This window comes from Bos mutus, chromosome 3 (assembly GCF_027580195.1).
Source record: "Bos mutus isolate GX-2022 chromosome 3, NWIPB_WYAK_1.1, whole genome shotgun sequence".
NCBI lineage: Eukaryota > Metazoa > Chordata > Mammalia > Artiodactyla > Bovidae > Bos > Bos mutus.
The window spans coordinates 100,913,508-100,935,040 of NC_091619.1; the positions used below are offsets into that span (position 1 = coordinate 100,913,508).

At 45.5% G+C, this 21,533-nt stretch overlaps 1 protein-coding gene across 4 annotated transcripts in view; it reads left to right on the forward strand.

Moving 5' to 3' along the window:
• The first annotated feature begins 1,317 nt into the window (after window positions 1-1,317).
• Window positions 1,318-21,533, forward strand: part of CTPS1 (CTP synthase 1) — a 31,779-nt gene continuing 11,563 nt past the window's right edge. The window contains exons 1-10 of one of the 4 annotated variants that reach the window (XM_070368237.1): window positions 1,373-1,468; window positions 2,229-4,137; window positions 4,964-5,142; window positions 7,190-7,360; window positions 9,626-9,726; window positions 10,513-10,629; window positions 13,561-13,644; window positions 14,125-14,205; window positions 17,845-17,996; window positions 19,381-19,513. In XM_070368237.1, coding sequence (XP_070224338.1) covers window positions 4,977-5,142; window positions 7,190-7,360; window positions 9,626-9,726; window positions 10,513-10,629; window positions 13,561-13,644; window positions 14,125-14,205; window positions 17,845-17,996; window positions 19,381-19,513 — 1,005 coding nt within the window. In that variant the 5' untranslated portion in view covers window positions 1,373-1,468; window positions 2,229-4,137; window positions 4,964-4,976. Of the gene's footprint in view, window positions 1,469-2,228; window positions 4,138-4,963; window positions 5,143-7,189; window positions 7,361-9,625; window positions 9,727-10,512; window positions 10,630-13,560; window positions 13,645-14,124; window positions 14,206-17,844; window positions 17,997-19,380; window positions 19,514-21,533 lie in introns of those variants that run through there. The other 3 variants (XM_070368238.1, XM_005904939.3, XM_070368236.1) reach the window with 3 other exon arrangements.

The following is a 21,533-nucleotide window of genomic DNA, read 5'->3' on the forward strand; positions in this document are numbered from 1 at the left end:
GTGGGAACTTAAGGGAGTTCTCCTGATGGCTGCTATTTTCTTAGTGAGACAGGAAGTAAGACCATCAGCCGAGAGAGAGTGGAGGTCTGCAGGAGAGGAAACGGTAAAGCAGTCACCCAGAAGAGGGGCTGAGCGAGAGGCTTGGATCCTCTACAGCACCTTCTTTACTTTGGCAAGTATGTTCTCAGTGTCTATCACATCCCAGGCACTTTGATAAACACCAAATGCTTCTTGAAAGAAGCACGGCTGTAAAACATCCCAAGCATGTTTGAGGTTTGGAGTACAGTGCATCTTGGCAGAGCAGAAGCGCTGATGATTCAGATTGGGAAGAAGGCAAAAGCCTGCTAACTGGTTTCTCGGAATCCATTTGGTTGAGTCATGGTCCCGAAATACAAGTCTGATCGTGTCATACCTTTGCTTTACATCCTTCAGTGAAGGTATACAAGGACTCCTGACAAACTGCTTCTAGGGAAGAAAACAGAACCCTGGGATACAGAGACTTACTTTTTAGGTATACACATGTATAGTGTTTGGAGAAAAAAAATGTGCAGGTATTCAGTATTCAAAACAAAACCCCTTCCTCAAAAAAGTTTCTATGGCTTTTCACTGCCCTGGCAGAAGGGGTGTTGCGGGGCGGGGAGAAAATCCTTGGTTCCTAATGCTCTGTGTGGTGTGGCCACACCATATTGATCTGTCTTTCCTTGGCTTTCTTCAATGCAGAGACACTGCACTCCAACTCAACTGGGCGAGGCTCTTCTGGGCCTCACTGCCTTCATACCGGCTTTTCTTTCTGCCTCACACATTCTTACTCCCACGATGAGGAAGGAGCCTGGGTCTAGCCTCCCTCTTGGCCTTCCCTGGACTAGAGGTGGAGGGTGACACTGCAGGCATCCCATGGTTTAGAGGGCGCCGCAGGGGAGATGGGTTGGGGGGGGGGGTGGTCACACCATCTTGTCCACAAGGTTAGACGGTTCAGGGACACCATGTGATGATCTCGCCTCCTCTAGAAGGCTGTTGGGGAGTAGGGGCTGGAGCCAGGCGATGGGATTTGCCAAGTGTGAATCAAAACAGGGTCTCCTCCTCCTCCAGAGGGGAAGCCCGCACTACTGGCTGTGACAAAGGCAGCAAGGCAGAAACGCCACGACCTGCCCGGTCTCCCAACAGCTCGCGTCTGCTAGGCGTCAGCAGGGTTGGGAGCACGATCCCTGATCCACCACACTGGTGGGAAAGCGTGCCACCCCGCGCCTGCGCACTCGGGGCCCTGAGCCCCGCGTACCGAGGTCCCGCCCGAGGGAGGGCCCGCACCCCCGCCCCGCCCCCTGCCTCTGCGTGCGCACCGCCTAGAGCCCGCCTCCGTGAAAGACTGCCCGGCGCATGCGGCCGGGCTGGTGCACTGGCTGCTGGGGCTCAGTGTGAGCGTCGCTCTTTTAGCTTCTTAGCCGACGGCAGGATTTAAAGCCGGCCTCAGGTAGGCTGACTCCGGGGATCCTGCGGGAGCTGTTCTCCAGTGCAGCAATCGGCGGCGGGAGCCGAGCCCGGTGCGGGACAGCCCCACCGCCGGTGACAGACATGGTCCCCACCAATCAGGGGCGAGGTGGCCCGCCGGCCTGCCCAATGGGCTGCGTGCCTAACGGGAGTGGGGCGGGTGGCCAGGCCGGCGAGGAGCCGGCTCCCGCGCGCCGGGCCGCGTGGCCGGGCGCAGCCGGGTAGAGCGGCCGCAGGGGGCGTGGGGCGGCGGGAAAGGCCGCGGGGCCCCGGGCTGCGGGCCCCGGCAGCGCCCTCGTCCGTGCGGCTTGGCTGTCCTGATCAGGGTGCCGGGGTGGCTTGCGGGGCGGAGGGGGCCGTAAAGGCGCGGGAGCCCCCTTCTGCCCGGCCCGCCCCGAGCAAGCAGCCCGGCGGCCGCCGTTCCATTCAGACTGCCCGGGGCCTCTCCCCTCCGGCTTCAAGGCACGGTCTGAGCCTCGCTGGAGGGAGATCAAGGCCCGCCGCGGTGGGGGATGGGCTCGGCGGCCTGGCTGCGGCCCCCTCGGGCGTGCCCGGACTCCCGCAGGCGGAAGGGGCCTCGGAGCTTACAGAGCCAGACGGCCTCCCTTGCTGGAAGCTTCGGCCCCACAGCTGGCCTCCTCACCTCCCCGGCCGCCCAGAATGAAGATGCTGCGTTTTAAAGAAGTTCACTACGTGTGCGTGGCGCACTTACGTCCACACTCATTATAATTTTGAATTCTCAGCAGTCCTGTGACACGGGCGATGCGGAGATTCTCAGCCCGGTTTAACAGATGTAAGGATTCGGGCTTCAGGCGGCTTCCGTGACTTGACAGGTCCCAGTACATGACCGGTGGAGCTGCAGCTGGATCTCAACATTTACCAACAACATCTTTGTTGCTGTTTCATCTTTGTTGAATTCCTCTGATGCATCTTGATATATGTTACTTCTGTGCTTGAAAATCTTCCCGTGTCTCCTCACCTTCCGACTGAAGCTCAGATTGAGCACTCAAAGTTGCCACATGGTTTAGGCCCTTGCCTAAATTTGCAATTTATTTCCCACCATCCCCAGACCCCCCTCACTCTCAGTCTCTTTTCTTGGCCCTGCGTCTGTGTTCTGTAGATAGCTGTCACCTTCCTGTCCACTCTGTTCCCTTGCCCTTCAAAGCCATTGTCAGGTCCACGTAGCAGGAGGTGTCTGGATCCTCTCTTCCCTACTTCCACCTTTTTGTGATGTCCATGGTACTTACTCTTGTCTTGCTATTGAAAGCTTTCTGCTCTGTCTTCCCCATTTATACCTGTCACATATCATCCCTCTGCTACCTGCCATCACTAGATTACTCATTTATTTGTAAATGGTTCTGTCTCTCTAACTGGACTGCAACTTGAGCTGTGGGCCCAAATCTGAGTAATTTTTGTGGTCCCTAAAGTGTCTAGCACAGTAGCACTTAGCTATTGGGTAGGCCATCCATGGGAGTGACTATCCCATCAGTATCTCCCATCAGCATCTCCTGCCTGGTCTCTGAGTACATTGGGATATTTATTGTCAGGCACTGTGGGGGGCTACAGGAATCTCCCATAAAGAGAGGTGTTATCCTCTGTGAGTAAAATCAAGGCCAGTTAAATGCCAATGGATGAGATGAGTCTTCTATAGAAGTAATCCACTCTGTACCCACTCAGAATGGTTGAGGAATTTCTAGGAACATCCAAAATTTAATCAGTGAGACTAGACTATAGCCTGGCTAGGACAGCTCTAAAATATATCCAGGTCTAGATACTCACATGTCAGTAAGGCACTGTTCAGGTGTGAAGTGAGAGCAGAGTGTCTCTCAAATACTAGGGACTTGGGGTCAAACAAGTTTGGAGAAACTGCAGACTGTATATCCCTTTGGGAAATCACAGTGCACATTGACTTATTAAAGGCTCCCATGGGTCTTGCATTAAAGAAACCAGTTGACTGCTTAACCAGCATTTCTCTGATTTATCTGTCCATAAAGCCCTTTTTGGGAGTCCTGTGTACATTTTGACAAAACCAAGGAGCATGCTTTTGGGAATGCTGCAACAGAATAGAAAGAGCAGGACATGGTTGAGTGTCTTTCTTGCTGTCCAAGTAGGGAGGACATTCTGAGCATTCTCATCTCTTTGCCAAGTATGTTCATTCCTGCCTTGGGGAGGAACACAGCGGGGCAGGGGAATGTTTCAAGCAGAACTCCCCAGTTTCCTTGTTCCTTTCTTAGCTTATTTTTATTATAATTTGGCTTCACATGGAAGTGTTCCCAGAGGAGGAAAATGTCCTGGACCATGCCAAAACATTCTACTTGTGATTGTGTTTTCGTTTTGATCACATTCGGGTTTACTGACCCAGTGATATTTCTGAGCCTCTGAAGCCGGAGCCAGTGGTAAATTCTCCCTGGTGAGCCTGTTGCTGTTTGTCTGCTCACCTCTCACCTCTGCAGTTCTTGCATCTATCCACCCCTTTTTCTCTCACCAAGTCAGAATCTTCTGTTCCTTGCCACCCCTGCTCTTAAGATTTAATCTTCTCTTCCCTCTCTGAGTCTTCTGCCCAGTATGTGCTTCAGACTGGTTTATTATCTGATGTCCTTTTCCTCCAGTATGTACAGTCTCTCCTTATGACATACCTGGAAGAGATTGCTGGTAAGGAACAACTTGTTAAATTTCAGAAGAGAGTTACCTTTAATTAAAAGACCTTTAGTTTTAACTGCAACTCCTTTTAAATGTTGAAGTTCTTTTATTCTGTCTTCTATAACCTAAACGAACTGTGTTTTCTTGGTGATACAGTATAGTTTAGCCAAAGGCATTCATTACCTTTTTCATGGGGAATCAGAGTGCTCATCCAATATTGAAATAGTTTCCCTATGAAGGGAAAATAACAAAGCACCTGCCTGAAGCACATCCAGTGTCTGGTGGCAGTGTCAGCCAGCGTTGGGAGCATTGGGTTCTGTCAGCAGAGCTGGGTTTTGTTTGTTTTTTTGTGTTTTAATAGGCTCTCAAGGTTGTTGGGCTTCCCAGGTGGCTTAGTGGTAAAGAATCTGCCTGCCAAGCAGGAGACATGGGTTCTATCCCTGGGGTCAGGAAGATCCCCTGGAGATGGAAATGGCAACCCACTCTAGTATCCATGCCTGGGAAATTCCATGGACAGGGGAGCTTGGCAGGCTACTGTCCATGGGGTCGCAAAGAGTTGAACACGACTTAGCGACTAAACAACAAGGTTGTTAGCTGTCAAAGCTTTAAACCAAAGTGGCATTATTTAATTAGCAGTTATTTTCCAATTCATATTTGACTAAAGCCATCCAGTGATCCAAGAAACATTTGCTGGGATCCCACATAACAACATTCCAAAGTCACATGGCAGATAGGGAAACTGAGACTCCTAGAGGCTTCTTAGCTAGTAAATGGCAGAGCTGGCATTTCAACCCACATCAGTTTGATTTCTTGAGGTATGTTTTTTTCTTCCTCTCAGGTCAACAAGTAAAATGAAGTACATTCTAGTTACTGGCGGTGTCATATCAGGAATTGGAAAAGGAATCATCGCCAGCAGCGTGGGCACGATACTTAAGTCATGTGGTTTACATGTGACCTCCATTAAAATTGACCCGTATATTAACATTGATGCTGGCACATTCTCTCCTTATGAGCATGGTAAGCAAAATGCATTTCTTTTTTAGAAATAATAATTATGTAATATGTGAAAGAAAATGTCAGCTCTTGGAAATTGTGTGTGTTTTGCTTTGCATAACCTCCATTTCCTGCCTCCTGAGAAGAGTCCTTGGCAGAGCAGAGTGATGGTTTTCTCACCCTGACATAAAGGAAGCAGAAATCTTTTTTTTTTAATTTTATTTTATTTTTATTTTTTTAAATTTTATTTTATTTTTAAACTTTACATAATTGTATTAGTTTTGCCAAATATCAAGATGAATCCACCACAGGTATACATGTGTTCCCCATCCTAAACCCTCCTCCCTCCTCCCTCCCCATACCATCCCTCTGGGTCGTCCCAGTGCACTAGCCCCAAGCATCCAGTATCGTGCATCGAACCTGGACTGGCAACTCGTTTCTTACATGATATTTTACATGTTTCAATGTCATTCTCCCAAATCTTCCCACCCTCTCCCTCTCCCACAGAGTCCATAAGACTGTTCTATACATCAGTGTCTCTTTTGCTGTCTCGTACACCGGGTTATTGTTACCATCTTTCTAAATTCCATATATATGCGTTAGCATACTGTATTTATGTTTTTCCTTCTGGCTTACTTCACTCTGTATAATAGGCTCCAGTTTCATCCACGTCATTAGAACTGATTCAAATGTATTCTGGAAGCAGAAATCTTAAGAGGCAATGGAGTCATTAGAGTTTTGTGGTTTCTGTGATAGAAATGATATTTTAGGTGGCCGAATGAAAGTTTGTCTCTTCTCTTGGAAAAAGATATCTGATGACATCGTAACTTTTCGAATATTTGAGAAGAGGGATTGTGTTTATTCTCTGTGGCTCCAATCTTTAGGAATAGGATGGGTTGATAGAAGTTGCAAGAACATGGATTTTGGCCCAATATACGATCTTACTAATAGCAAATGCTCTCCAAGAGTGGGGTGACAACTTCAAGAATTTGTGTGTTCCCTTTGGTTGAAATGTTCAGAGACCAAAGGACCATTTTGTAGGGATTCAGGCCACAGATAGATGTTGAAGTTGGATCATCTCTATGCTTGAGATTCTGTTTTGCTTACAGAGTTTGGATAAGAACAAGCATCTTTTGAAGTGAGTGAAAAGTCAAAACCATTAAGATAGGGTAGGAATACAGCACTTTACTTCTTTGCTATTGCTGATTACCTACTGTGTGGTAACTGTCTGAATTATGTAAGAGAGTAATTACTTGAAATTGGGGGTAGATGTACTGTTAAGACATGTTAAGGAAAAAAACTTCTTCAGTTTTTAAATTGTTTTCATACTCCTACTTTCTAATAAGAGGTAAAAATCAATGAATGTCATCAGAGCAAAATCTTTGTGTCAGGAGAAGATGGAAAAATTGAAGCAATATTTCAGAATTCTTGAGAGCAGAGGATGAGGGAGAAGCAAGGCCAATTTTTACTTTCCTATTTTTGAGCTCGTTTCCCATTGTGATGGTTGGAAGGCCCCATTTAGGGCAAAAATTGTAATGGCACATCAAGGCATGCGTGTTAAACAAAAGAATAGGAGGAAACTTGAGCAATTTTGCACTTTTGTTTTGGACTAAAACGTGGCCCAGAAGTCAGTTTTTATAATCAGCATGACTAGACTATGTTTAACTTTTTGGATCAAATCCTACTTTTATCACATTTAAATCTTTCTCTGCTCAAGTAGGAGACTTTGTCGAAAGTTCTTTTTGTTTGGGTGATGGATGCCATAGCATATAGAGCCCCCTGTGTCTTGCATGGCCGTAGCTTCCTTCTGTTCATTCCATGCTGTTTCACAGCAGACTCTTCTGATTCAGACTGGGTTTGGAGGTAGACGGGAAGTATGGAGTTAACCTTTTGCAGAATGGGGGGTGATTTTTCTTTCATGTTATATTTACTTTTCTAAAATAAATTTCCCTGCTTCCTGTCAAGTTAATGCAAACATCGGTCTGTTCAGGTGTTTATATGTGGGGACTCAGTGTGTGCCACGGTGTAGGTATCTCTCACGCGTCCTAATGGTTTCCACTGTTCACTGCAGGTGAGGTTTTTGTGCTGGATGATGGTGGGGAAGTTGACCTTGACCTGGGTAACTATGAACGTTTCCTTGATATCCGCCTCACCAAGGACAATAATCTGACCACTGGCAAGATCTATCAGTACGTCATTAACAAGGAACGCAAAGGAGATTATTTGGGGAAAACCGTCCAAGGTAATATAGGATTTGCCTTCAATGTTTAAAAATCTTTACCAGTTTAATTTCTTTTGTGTATAAAAATGTACCTTTTATGCAATTTCAGCATGAAAGCATCAAGTATTGTGATTGAAATATATCTTCAGTTGAAAATTCAAGTTATTTTTTGAGTGGGCTCCCGCCTCTCTATGAATGATATTGAAGCTGACAGTCCAGCTGTGTGGTTTGAGTCAGAGAGCTGTTGTTTTTGCATAGTGATGAGTGTGAAGTGATGAAGGCAACTAGATGAGGGCAGTAAGCCAGACAGTGTGTGTCGTGCATCTGGAATGTTCTGTGTATAGACAGTGAGAAGGAGAAGAACTCCCGTCATGTCCATTGGCCTTTGGGTTGGTCATGGGCTGGAGGGAGTTTGAGAAGCGGGTCTCTGGTCTGCCTGAGCATTCACCAGTACAACATCACTCGTGCCTTTGCACACTGATCGTTTGAGACTCATGCTACTTAAAAGGTGTGGTTGGAAAACCACTGGTCTGCTATAATGGCATAAATCCAAATTTGGGGGGTTGTTGAAGAGTGACTTTCATCTGAGTCATGAGAGAAAATCTGCTTTTGACTTTGGACTTTACTGGACTGAGAACGAAGGGTTGCGATGACAGCTGGCTCTGCCCTGGGGCCACCCTGGCCGGGTTCTGGGCTGGGGGGTCATGTGTAGGTCTTAGCTCTGCCACTTACCAGCTTTGTGAGCCCTGGCAGATCACTTCCGCTCTTTGAAGTCTTAACTTCCTTTTCTGTGAAATGAGGTTAATAACAGTGCCTACCTATTTAGGTTGTTGGCAGAATTAAAGGAGCTGAGTCAGTGGAGTATGTCTCCGAGTTCCCAACACACAGGACAGGGTTGATTAGGAGCTGCAGTGATCTTTATCATACAGTTTGCTGTTCTAGGCCCCTGATGTCTTCATTCATTTATTCACTCATCAGCAATTTCTTCAGTGCTCAATACGGTCAGTTGCTCACTGGTGCTGGGAGTAAATGGTGAACAAGATCAGGGAGGCCATTGTCCTCATGGAGTTACACAGGGTTACATGGGAGAGGAAAAAACAAACAGATGAAGTGAAATGCCTGGTAGGAGCTAAGAGGGAACTAAATAGAGTGAGGAGAGAGTGGTGGGGAAAGGGATCAGGACCGGTGGTCAGGAAAAGCCTCCAAGGAGGGGGCTAGTGAGCTGAGAAGCTAGCCCTGGGAAGGGAAGGAGGGGGCTCAGCACAGACAGAGACCCCCGGTGGCAGTGGGCCTGGTTAGGTACCGGGAGGAAGACTTTCTGCACTGAGACCAAGGTACAGGGGAGAGGTGGGTTGCACCCAGGTTCCATGGGGCCTCCCGAAGAGCCACGGCATGGAGGTCACCTTTTATGCAGAGTCTGGAAGGCCGTTCAAGAATGTAAGCCTGGGAGAAATGAACTCTGACTTGTATTTTTAAAAGATCACTTTGGCTGCTGTGAGTGAACTACATCATATCCTGTGCTGGAGGCACTGCGGGTTATATACATAGTGGGTTAAACAGTAATCTCTGCTCTGTTGGAACTGGCCTTCTGAGCCCCAGGACTGTGATTTAAAAAGTGCCGAGCTGTGGCTGGTGAGGGCGAACACTGTCTGCGAGGGCTCTGCCAACCAGCTCCCCAGGGCACTCTGGTGACATTTCCACGACCTTAGGAAGGAGAAACTCTTAGCTCCAGTTCACGGACAGGGAGATTGGACTTAGGAATAGTTAGGCATGTTGCCCAAAGAGCCACACCTAATGAGTGGAGGACCTGAGATTTGAATCCAGACGTTCTGGCCCCAGATGCTGTGTCCCAGCCACCCTGCTGTGCTCTCCCGCCTCTGCAGCAGGTTGTCTACCCTTCAGTAAGCTGGAAACTGATGGATCTGGGTCCTGGGGCTCTCTTGTCCTTGGAAAAGGGTGTGTGTGATGTGCCTCCCCAGCCATAAGCGGTCGGGGTGGCAGCCGCTCAGTGGTTGTGGAACCAGGTTAGGTTCTGCACTGGGGCCGCCGCTCCCAGGTGGCTCGGTTGCCCCTCGAGGTCCTGCTCTCCTGCAGGGCTTCCAGTCACAACTGGGAAATCTGGAAGGGAGGCCAGGGGAGTGTGATTTGTTAAGGGCATTCAAGAGGGGTCTCACTGATACTGTTATACGCCCCTGCTGCTCTGTGGTTTGTTGTCACAAAAAGTATGTTTGCCTCAGTTAATGCCCATGGGATGTGCAAGTCACGCAGGTCTTTTCTCTTCCTCAGTGGTCCCGCACATCACAGATGCAATCCAGGAGTGGGTAATGAGACAGGCCTTAATACCTGTGGACGAAGATGGTCTGGAACCTCAAGTGTGTGTTATCGAGGTTTGTTGAGTCTCTGTGGCACTCCGTGGTACCCGTGCATGTGACCGGGTGTACATTTTCTCCTCTTTAGTCAGCCACCAGCTACTGATAAGCCAATTGCCAGTGAAGCCCTTGACCCTCCCAAGGGCAGCGTGGCAGGTGAGGGCACCGTCACGGTCATGTGGAGTGGCCCCACCATCAAAAGCGATACTTCATTCACGCCTTCTTCTTCCAGCATTTATACACTTGCTTAGTATGGCTTGTACCAGTAAGAGTGGTATGACACATTTTCCTTTGTCTCTTGAGAAAATCAGGTGATCCAACCTTCTGTTTCCAGCAGCAGCAATGTTCCTTCCTGAGCCTCTTTCGGTTTCACTTTCTGTGCTCCTGCTTTGCGGGTCCCAGCTGTTAGATCTCAGCATTCCTGTGAAAACAGGAGACTCCAGCAGTTTGTTTATAAGTGGTTTTTATTATAATACAGAAGTTATTTATGGCTAAGTAGTCAGATCTCAGGTTCTTTGCTTTGTGACTCTTCAGACAAATAAAATTCCTTAGGGCATCGTTTACCTGACCTTTTCCTTGAAATGATGTGGAAAGATCCGTAATAACCTTGGGGAATGGTGAGCCTATCAGAAAGGGATCTTTTAGTAGAGAGAAACGTCTGCTTCTTGTTAACTGACGTTTGTTGGATCCAGGGCATCTGTATTATGTTGTTAGTGATAATTGAGATGACACAGTGCAATTGTTAGGAAACTAAACCACAAGAAGATGTCGTGTTTCACCTCTAAATTAACTTTGTCATTCTAGCTCGGTGGGACAGTAGGAGATATAGAAAGCATGCCCTTTATTGAGGCCTTCCGTCAATTCCAGTTCAAGGTCAAAAGAGAGAACTTCTGTAATATTCATGTCAGCCTCGTGCCGCAGGTAAGGCATTTAGGGCTTCACTTTGGGGGACGGAGAAGAGGGAGAAAAGGGTGGTTTTCACTCCTTATCTGTTTCAAATATTTGAGGTGCAGGAAACAGGGAATATACACACTTCTTTGTGAACTTTAAATTATTATAATCATATTTTTGCAAAGGTCAAATGGAAAACATTTGAAAAATTGATCAGGGTAATTTGCAGTTGTAGACAGTAGGTTGCACAGGTCCATTTGTCTCTAGTACATGGTGAAACTATACGGCAACTGGAGTAAAGGGAATTCCTTTTTAAGACAAAAATTCACAAAGATGAATCCTCTGAGTGGAGTCAGTAGTAACAAGAAATTAGGAAGACAGAAAGCAGATGGCCTAGTAGAAACGAGCCGGGCAGACCTGGGAGAGCTGGATCCTAAGCTGGCAGCGGGGAAAGCAGAGAGCAAGCCTGCTCACCCTGCAGAGCCGTGAAGACTCGGGAATGGGCAGCCCTGGGCGCCTCGGGGTGACGTGGGGCTCGTTATAATTGCTATTTCGGAAGCACTTAGACTCTGGCATTCCCTATCTAATGTGCACAGTTGGGCATCAGTCCTCTCTTGCCTTGGCAGAGGACTAGGCTTTTTCTGGATGAGTAGACACTAGGGACAGTGTAATTTTGTGTTGTGGAGACACCCTGCCTTCTTCTGCTACTGGGTTTGCAGATCATCATAGCCAGGCTTCCCTTGTGGCTCAGCTGGTAAAGAATCCGCCTGCAATGCGGGAGACCTGGGTTTGAACCCTGGGTTGGGAAGATCCTCTGGAGATGGGAAAGGCTACCCACTCCAGTATTCTGGCCTGGAGAATTCCATGGACTGTATAGTCCATGGGGTCGCAAAGAGTCGGACACAACTGAGTGATTTCACTTTCACACTTTCATAGTCAGGCAGGGACTGTCTGTAAGAGATTATAGGATTCTTGGGGTATGTGACTAACCCAGGAGAAAACACACTGCCTTCAGAGGCTCCTGGTGAAAACAGACCAGTCAGATCCCCACAGCTAGGACCCTGGTGGACAAGCCCACCTACTCACAGAACTTTCGGTTAGCTTTTATAGTGAGCTGGCAGCCAGTGATCACAAGGCATTTGGAGAAAGCATCAAGCATGCAAAAGACCAAAACAACAGAAGAAAATTAACTTAGAGGAAATTGAGGCTCTGCAGGGGTAGGAAAAGGAACCATCAGAAAAAGAAAAAGCAACATCTCATTAATATCCTCAGAATTAAGAGGAAATAAACTGCATCCATTAAATGGAGCCGGATATGTTAAGAAGAGAACATTCAAAGCACAGGAAAGAATTCTCGGAAATTAGAAATTAAATAGCAAGAATGAAAATTTAGGAGAGAGAAGGCTAAGGAAATACCCTATAAAGTAGAGCAGGAAGATCAGGAGAGAAAAGGCAAGGGACTTAGAGGTTGGTCTGGGACTTCTGATCCAAATAATGAGGTTTTTAAAAAATAGGAGAAATGGAGAGGCATGTGTAATGTGAACCAATCAGCCCACCTTCTGTTTCTGAAAATAGAACAGCCGTGCCCATTTGTGTTAAAACATCAGAGTTGAGTAGTTGTGACAGAGACTGTGTGGCCTACAAAACCTAAAATATTTATTGTCTGGCCTTTTATAGGAAAATTTTTCTGACTCCTGATCTAAAGAATTCAAGGAAATTTCCAGATAGGAGTTTCTAGATTGGAGGGCCTAGTTAATGCCCAGCCTATTAAATGAAAAATGACCCCCCACCAAGGGACATAGTTGTGACATTTTGAAATAATGGTGCAGAAATTCTAAAAATCTCTAAAGAGGAAAATCGAGAATCACTATGGCATTAGAGTTCTCAACAGCAGTCCTGAAAGGTAAAAGATAGTGAAGCTGTTTCCTTAAAAATTTTCAGGGAAAATGACTTCTAACTTAGAATTATATACCCAACAAATATATCTGCTAGAGGAGAATAATTTAGTATGTAGAAAACTCAGCATATCCACAAAATAAAACCAAAAAACCAACCAACGAAGCCAAATCATTGGAAAAGTCATGGCACGTGGATTAATTTGCACAGTGTCTACAGAGATGGGGGCTGCAGACACAAGGCAGGTACATGTAATAGGGGCAGGGAAGTGAAAAGAGTGGGTTCCTGATCCAAAAGGGAAATCAGTAGAAAATGCCTCAAAATGTCAAGAAATAGCAGTGTAAAGCATAGGAGGAGGCTCATTCAAGGGTGAAGGACCTACTGTACGGCGTAGGGAGCTACATTATATATCTTGTCATTACAATGGGAAAGAATCTGAAAAAGTATACATGTATGTATGTGTGTACACACACATATGTATGTATATGTATATAGTTATGTATGTATAAGGATATATCTGAGTCACTTTACTGTGCACTTGAAACTAACACAACACTGTAAATCAGCTATTGTTGTTTTGGTCGCTCAGTCATGTCCAGCTCTTTGCGACCCCATGGGCTGTAACTGGCCAGGCTCCTCTGTCCGTGGGATTTCCCAGGCAGGAATACTGGAGTGGGTAGCCATTCCCTTCTCCAGGGGATCTTCCCGACCCAGAGATCAAATCCACATCCCTGCACTGGCAGGCGGATTCTTTACCGCTGAGCCGCCAGAAAAATCATGTATACTCCAATTTAAAGAAAAACGTGGAAGAGCAGCTGTCTCTCGGGTTTGGAAAGGCGAAGGGATAGATAGGACTGGTGCTGCTGCTCTTTGGACAAACCTTAAATGACTCTTTTACTGTAAAACATGCATGGGTGTAACCTTGACAATCTGAAAACTAGATGGGAGTTTAGGTAAATGGTCAAATTATCTATTTACGTATTAAAAGAGGTTGGGAGAAAAGTCATACTTGAAAGTCCCTTATCACAGAGTAACTAACTTTTTTTTTTTTCCTCCTGTAAAATAGCCAAGTTCAACAGGGGAACAGAAGACTAAACCCACCCAGAACAGTGTTCGGGAACTCAGAGGGCTTGGGCTTTCCCCAGATCTGGTAAGATTTCCTGGTTACCTGGTTTCAGTGTGATCTTGTCTGTCTAATTAAGATCTGGCCTTCATGAAAGCGAAAACCTTTGTTTTCTTGGCCTGCGTGTAGTTAGCCGACGGTGGCCAAATAGAGTCAGTGCTTTGAACTGGGATGTGGTTTGCAAAAATTTCCCTACCTGGCATGTGTGAAGTTGTGTCTTCTCCTGCTATGCAGTCATTCATTCTCCTTTTCCTCCTGCCCAAGAGCAGTGGTTGAAGGAAACGCCAGTCAGCTCATTAATCTCTCTGTCAATTTGTCCTACTGCTCTTGCACATTTGTCCAACTTGGGATTTAGGAAGTTTTGAAAACAGGTAACATTTTTACAGTTTCTGTGCATTGTGCTAGGAGTTGACATTTTCATCCAGTGTAACAATGTGGTGTCTACTTTAATTTCAGTCCGGAGAAAAACCCAACTTTGTAACCCCTTCTGTCTCTCCACGTGTCTAGGTTGTGTGCCGGTGCTCAAATCCTCTTGACACGTCAGTGAAAGAGAAAATATCGATGTTCTGCCATGTGGAACCTGAACAAGTAAGTAGAAATTTCATCTTCTCATAAACCGTTTTTTGCTTCTAATTATCCTAGTCTCTTAACCAGTTTCATGAGGCTTATTGCTATTCCATAATTTGAGACAGGAGACTGTTCCCTAGAAGAACTGACACCCACAGGCCCTATAATTTTCCATCACCTTATCCCTGTGGTTCCCCAAATATCCTTTACCTGTCCTGTCTGTCCCAACTCCTATGGTTTGCTCCAGCCATGCCCAGCAGGTGTTCCCCTCCCTGGAAATAGGCCTGACAATCTCCCATTCCTCCTCATCCTTCGGAGCCCAACTAGGACACGGTATTGTCTGAGAAGCTTTACCTTCCAAACCTCCTCAAAACTCTGGGTGACCTGTGTGTCTCACAGGTCCTGCTGGTGAGCCTGTCATTGCCCCTTATTGTGTTTGTGTGTATCTGTTCCCGTGTGTGTGTGTGTGTGTGTGTGTTCGTTTTGTCTGTGTGTGTCTCCCCTCACAGACTGAGCTTTTTGAGGGCAAGGATCACTTTATTCAACTTTATATTCCTGGAGCCTGCTGTCTAAGTGTTGGAGGCTCTAGACATTTTTAAGTCTTTTTTTGTTACTTGTGCTAATGGCAGATACCTATGGTATAGGAAATTCAACATTTTGGAAGTTGATATATCTCAAGTGCATGGTACGGAAATTCCAGGGGTGGTGAGTTGGGATTGTAACTCTGGTCAGGTTTGGCTGACTTAGAGCAGAAGGAAGTTGAGGTCAGGGAACTTACGGTCGGGGTATGGATGGTTTGTTCTATTACTAGGTTGTTTGAGAATCAGAGGAGCCCAGCTGGCCTAGAGAGGAATGAGTGAAGCAACAGGGTTAAAATAAGAGAAATCCATTTACAAGACTTCTAGGAGTATGGAAAGTGAATATGAAAAAACGAAAGTAACTGTGCTGGCATTAGAGCCAATGAAGCAGAGGAAAGCCTTTGTCCATTAGAGGCAGCGGTCCTCTCCAGTCCACGACGGCTTGTGCTTCAGGGTGTGGGAGCAGCCGGAGGCTGGAGATCATTGTTCCTGGGTTGATGCCTGAGCCAGGAGCTCCATCTGAGGGATTCTGTTTCATACTAAGTGTGTGGAACGTCAGAATACTTTGATTGGTATAAACAGCCTTTTTTCATGCACTTCAGTTATTTTTTGTATTTCTGTCCCTGCAAGCCAAGGTAATTCAATTCTATAATAGAATAGGTTATTATTAAAATTGGAAGTGTTAGTCACTCAGTCGTGTCCGACTGTATGTAACCCCATGGACTGTAGCCCGCCAGGTTCCTCTGTCCATGGGATTCTCCAGGCAAGGATACCAGAGTGGGTAAGCCATTCCCTTCTCCAGGAGATCTTCTGGCCTAGGGATTGAACCTGGCTCTCCTGCATTGCAGGCAGTTTCTTTACCATCTGAACTGTGGCATTTTATTAAAAATGTAAAGGAAAGTTCCTTATATAGGGGAGTTTAAAAAAATTCACAACTGTTGAGAAGCAGAAGTGTACATATGAAGCAAATTCCATCACACAGCTCATGCTGGGAGCCAGGGTTGCATGTAATTTAAAAATACAGATTTTTTTCCCCCTCCTCTCTTTTCATCTTAGAACTTTGCTGAAATTAGTCACTATTAAAAATGTGACAGGAGTTTCTGTATTTAAATTAGACCTTCACATTTTTTGCCTGTCTTTTAATTTTCTTACTGAGTTTTAGGAGTTCTTTATATATTTCGAGTGCAGGTCTTTTATCAGATACATCATTTGCATATTTTTTTCTCAGCTTGCGGTTTGTCTTTTCATTTTATTTTTCCTTTTTTAATTGAAGTACAATTGATTTACAGTGTCATGTTAGTTTCAGGTATATGTCTTTTCATTTTCTTAATGGTGTCTTTGGGAGCATAAAAGCTTTTATATTTTTGATGAACTCCCAGTTTATCAGTTATTTTCTTTATAGATTGTGCTTTTGGTGTCATATCTAAGAACTCTGCTTAATCAAGGTCATGAAGATGTTCTGTGTTTTCTAAAAGTTTTATAATTTTAGGTCGTAACATGTACATAGGTCTAGGATTCGTTGTAAGTTAATTTTTATGGATAGTAACTTCAGTAAAATTTGGAACTCATCTTTTTTGCATGGAGCTGTCTAGCTGTTCCAACTCCATTTGTTGAAAGATCAGTAATCTAGTTTTCTTTGTGAAGGTGGTTTATAGACTTTTTATCTTTGTGAATTGTGTTTTAGATTTATTTATAGGTATTCATAATTTTTATTACTATGTGAATGACATATTGTTAAAAAATTTAATTTCCTGATTAGATATGACCTATGTAGGGGGCTTCCCTGGTGGCTCAATGGTAAAAAACCCACCTGCAGTGCAGGAGACATGGGTTTGATTCCTCGGTCGGGAAAATACCCTGGAGAAGGGAACGGCTACCCATTCCAGTATTCTTGCTTGGAGAATTCCATGGACAGAGGAGCCTGGCAGGCTGCAGCCCATGGGGTCACAGAGTCTGACACGACTGAGTGGCTAACACACATACACACGTAGGAAACCCTGTTGACTTTTGCCTGTTGATCTCAAGCTTAGCAAGCTTACTAAACTTATTAGTTCTGATTGTTTGCCTGTAAGTTCGCTTGGTTTTTATGAATAAGCAATGTTATATGCAATTAGTGGCAATAGTTTCTTATTTTCCAATTCATATACATTTTTTCTTATCTAATTGTAATGTCTCATATCTCTAATATATTGAATAGAAATAATGATAGTGGCCAGGTTGGCCTCTTTCAGACTTTACGTATTAAGTGACATTAAATATCAAGCCAAATGGTATTTGCTGTGGGTTTTTTATATTTTTACATTTTCCTCAATTTACTAAGAATTTTTATTATGAATTTGTATTAAATTTGGATCCACCAAGGTGATCCCCCCCGCCTTTTAATCTATTCCTGTAGTGAATTCTACTGTTAAATTCAAGTGGTGTGCAGTGCTGCATGGGCCTTTGAATTTTTAAAAGCTCACTTGGGAGTGATTTCAATGAAAGCCAATTTTTAAAACCATTGATCTTCGGACATTTGCTACCTGGACATGATTTTTTTAAAAACTAATTTGTGGTTTTGTTTATGAATTCTTGAGGATGTTTGCACCCATGTTCATAGAAGATTAGCCACTATCTGTTCTTAATTTATATTTTTTAGAAAGTTGACCTTTTCTGTGTTTTTCAAATTTAGAACAGTTATGTTCCCAAGGTCATAATACCTGCTGCTGCTGCTGCTAAGTCACTTCAGTTGTGTCCGACTCTGTGTGACCCCATAGACGGCAGACCACTAGGCTCTTCTGTCCCTGTGATTCCCCAGGCAAGAATACTGGAGTGGGTTGCCATTTCCTTCTCCAATGCATAAAAGTGAAAAGTGAAAGTAAAGTCGCTCAGTTGTGCCCTTAGCGACCCCATGGAGTGCAGCCTACCAGGCTCCTCCATCCATGGGATTTTTCCAGGCAAGAGTACTGGAGGGGGGTGCCATTGCCTTCTCTGATAATACCTGCTAGGAGACTGTATTTTCCCAAGGTCATAATGCCTGGTGGGAGCTGTCGGCTCAGTTTTTGTTCCTTTTCATGAATTAACTTTGCTCATTTTTAAACAGGTGATCTGTGTCCATGATGTCTCGTCCATCTACCGAGTCCCCTTATTGTTAGAGGAGCAGGGGGTTGTAGATTATTTCCTCCGGAGACTTGACCTTCCTATTGAGAGGCAGCCACGAAAAATGCTGATGAAGTGGAAAGAGATGGCCGACAGGTTTGCTTCTTAATAAGGACCTGGGGGTCTCAGCCTTATTTTTCCTTTTTTTTGGTGGAAGCTCAGGGAATTCAGCTCTTTCTTATGTGGTATCAGCTCACATTGGAAAGGCCTTCGTGGTAAGGGGTGTGAAGAAAGGATCTTGGCCAGCCCTCGCGTAGCTGCATCATGGATGAGGAAGTCCTGATAGAGCTGGCTCAGGTCACAGATGACACAGCTGTCCCCTTGTCTCCCGTGCAAACAGGCCTGCTTGTGGTGATGGGCTAGCACTGGTACCTGAGGCCCACACGGATGGCAGGACATGGCTGGAGCACTCCTGGGTGCTCCCAGGCATCTGAGCTGTGTTTGGGAACGTGCCCACCCCACACCACAAAAGGATCAGCAAGGATGTCCAGTCTTTTCTTTCTTCCTTTCTTTTTGTCACTGAATTTGGATTCTTATTTTTCGTGTCAGAGGAAAAGGATTTTTCAAATCATTCAGCTGCCAGTGATATTATCAGGCAGAAGAAAAGCTTTAGTTGGGTGTCTGTCATCAAAAATAAATACAGTTGCATGAAGCTGTTCAAGATCTGAATCAAACTAAAAACAGGAAGGCAGGGGGTTGAAACAGTGTTTTAAGAACCTCCCCTGCCTGCCGCTGTGGGTCGCTCTGGGCTGGAGGTCCTGTCCAGTCTGTTCTTACTGCTGCTGTCACAGCTCATCAGTCTGGGGACTGGCCCACCACCCTGTTTGCCCCCTCACTCTGAGATGCTTACCCAGCACGTGACGGACCTTGACCCTGCGCCGCCGAGCTCTGGGCGTGCACTGCTGCGGCCTCAGAGTCACCCCGACAGCACTAATCGGCATTTGCGGAGGGAGCGCGCCTGCCATTGCTCAGCCATCCTCATTTTCATTTTGACATTTTTCCCTTTCAGTCTATGTCCATTTGCTTGTATATCATTATGTGGCCACAAAAATAGCACACGGTTTTATGATCTTTCATAAAATATTATAAGCTTTTTTGTGTTACTGATTATACTTTATAATGAAAAAAACTTTAATGAGTATGGACTATTGTGTGGATGCCAATAATTGGACTGTTCCCTTCATCACATAACTCTTGTGAATTGTCTGTGTTTGTTAATCTTTTCATTAAAAAAATTTGGAGTAGATTTTGAAGCCATCTCTTGGAGGCGGGTTCCAAAATCTTACTTTCTTTACAAAGCCTGCCATGTTGATCTGAAACTTGCTTTGTCTTTACTGTTCTGTACATAGAACTCAGACAGTAGTTGCTCCTATCATATTTTTCTCAGACTTTTTTTTTTCCCTCTTTAAATAGTGATTTTCATCTCATGGAGGTACATATGGCCTGAGTAATTTGATATTTCTTGACCTTTGTGTGATAGATATGACCGCTTGCTGGAGACCTGCTCCATTGCCCTCGTGGGAAAATACACCAAGTTCTCAGACTCGTACGCTTCTGTCATTAAAGCTCTGGAGCATTCTGCACTGGCCATCAACCACAAACTGGAAATCAAGGTGAGCGGGGAATGCAGGTGCAGTGTGGTGTGGCATGGACACCTGCTTTGTATTTTTGGAGCTCAGAATTTCTTTTTAGAAATCAAAAAGATCTGTGGTCGACTCCTGGCTGGGAGAGCACAGTAGAGCATTTTTAGGAAATATGGGGCGATGTGGTCGGAGTAGAAGCCAAGAGGATGGACACCTGGATCTGAACATCAGGTGACTCCAGTGGTGAGGAGTCCTAGTGGCCAAGCATGTGGCATAGTTGCTGGCATCTGTCCAGTGTCCACCCCATGGAGCCAGGAGGTTTCTCAGTGACTTGTCTCCACTCGGTGAGTGGAGACTGGTGCCTGGAGCATGGGCAGTGCCTGGTGAACAGTGCTTACCGTGTTCTCTGGGATAAGCCAGGCAGAAGCTGAGCTGCTGGCATGTCAGGGCACAGCCCCTGCCCATCTCCTAGAGGTGGCGGAGGGTCAAGCAAGGTTCAGGGCAGGTCTTCCAGAGCCTAGTGGCAAAGCCGCAGAGTCTGTGTGAGCCTGGGCAGGTTACTTAGCTCTCTTTGGGCCTTAGTTTTGCCATCTTTATTTAAAAAATATATGGTCTTAGTTGCATCACGCAGGATCCTCCTTATGGTGTGCAAACTTTCTATTTGGGGTGTGCAGGCTTAGCTGCTTTGAGGCATGTGGGATGTTAGTTACCTGACCAGGGATCGAACCTGTGTCCCCTGAATGGCAGAGTGGATTCTTAACCACTGGACCACCAAGGAAGTCCTGGTTTCCCCATCTTTGAAAAGGATTAGTGATGGTGCCTTAGTCACAGAGTTCTTTTTTTTTTTTTTTTGGAGTGGGTTGCCATTGCCTTCTCTGCTTCTTCTGGGACCCTATAATTCGAATAGTGTGTTTGATATTGTCCCAGGGGTATCTGAGACTGTCCTCAGTTCTTTTCATTCTTTTTACTTTATTCTGCTCTTCAGAAGTTATTTCCAACATTTTATCTTACAGCTCACTGATTTATTCTTCTGCTTTAGATATTCTGCTATTGATTCCTTCTAGACTATTTTTAATTTCAGTAATTGTGTTATCTGTATATGTTTATTCTTTTATTTTTCTGGGGCTTTGTTAATTGATTCTTGCATTTTCTCTGTTCTGTTTTCAAGATTTTGGATCATCTTTACTATCATTATTCTTAATACTTTTTATAAGAATTGAGTGAGATCATGTGAAGTGCTTGGGAGTGTGTCTAGGGTAGAGGAAGTACTATATGGGTCAGCTCTTCCTGAAAACCTTCCACTTGTCCCTTTATACTTTTTTTCCCCAGCAAAGTATCTCCCACATAGAACTTTTCAGGAGGGGTCGGAAATTAGAAGTGAAGTTGGAGCCCAGTGCTGAGGGGCTGACTAGGCACAGAGCTGACGGCCCTGGGGAGCTGACCTCGCCCTTGGCACTTGGGTTGGCTTCCTGCTTTCCACTGGTTTCTCAGGATGAAAGTGAAGCTGCTTTCAGCTGGTGAGCAGGTTCCTAGAGGAGGAGCTGTTCTATGTGCTTTAAGAATTGTGGGATCTCCTTACCTTGCCTAGCCTTATTTTTTCACTAGTGTTTTCAGTCATTGATTCATTTTATCTCCTTGGAGGTACCCTGTGCCAATCATGTGTTAGATTGTGGAGGCTGAGAAGGGTGTCTGAGTCAGTGAGGTCTCTCAGGTTTGAAGGGAACATGCAGAAGAGGGGAGATCCTGCCTTGGTAGATACGTGAGGAGGGGTCTGTGGGCAGGTCTGGGAAGATAGATAAGGTCACAGGGAAGGGCATTCCCAAGAGCAGATAGCATTTATCCAAGGACTTGGAGGTGTGGGATGGTTGGGAGCTCAGTGGATGGGAGAAGTGTGAATTGGAGGGTGTCTGGAGAGAGGCTGGCGAGGGCCTAGCCATGAAATGTATCGACTGGGCCACTCCTGGTTTTTGCCCCCAGGTTCAGGGAAGTCACCACAGGGTATTGGGCAGGAAGGAGCAGGAAGATGAGCAAGGTAATAAAAAAGTGGGCA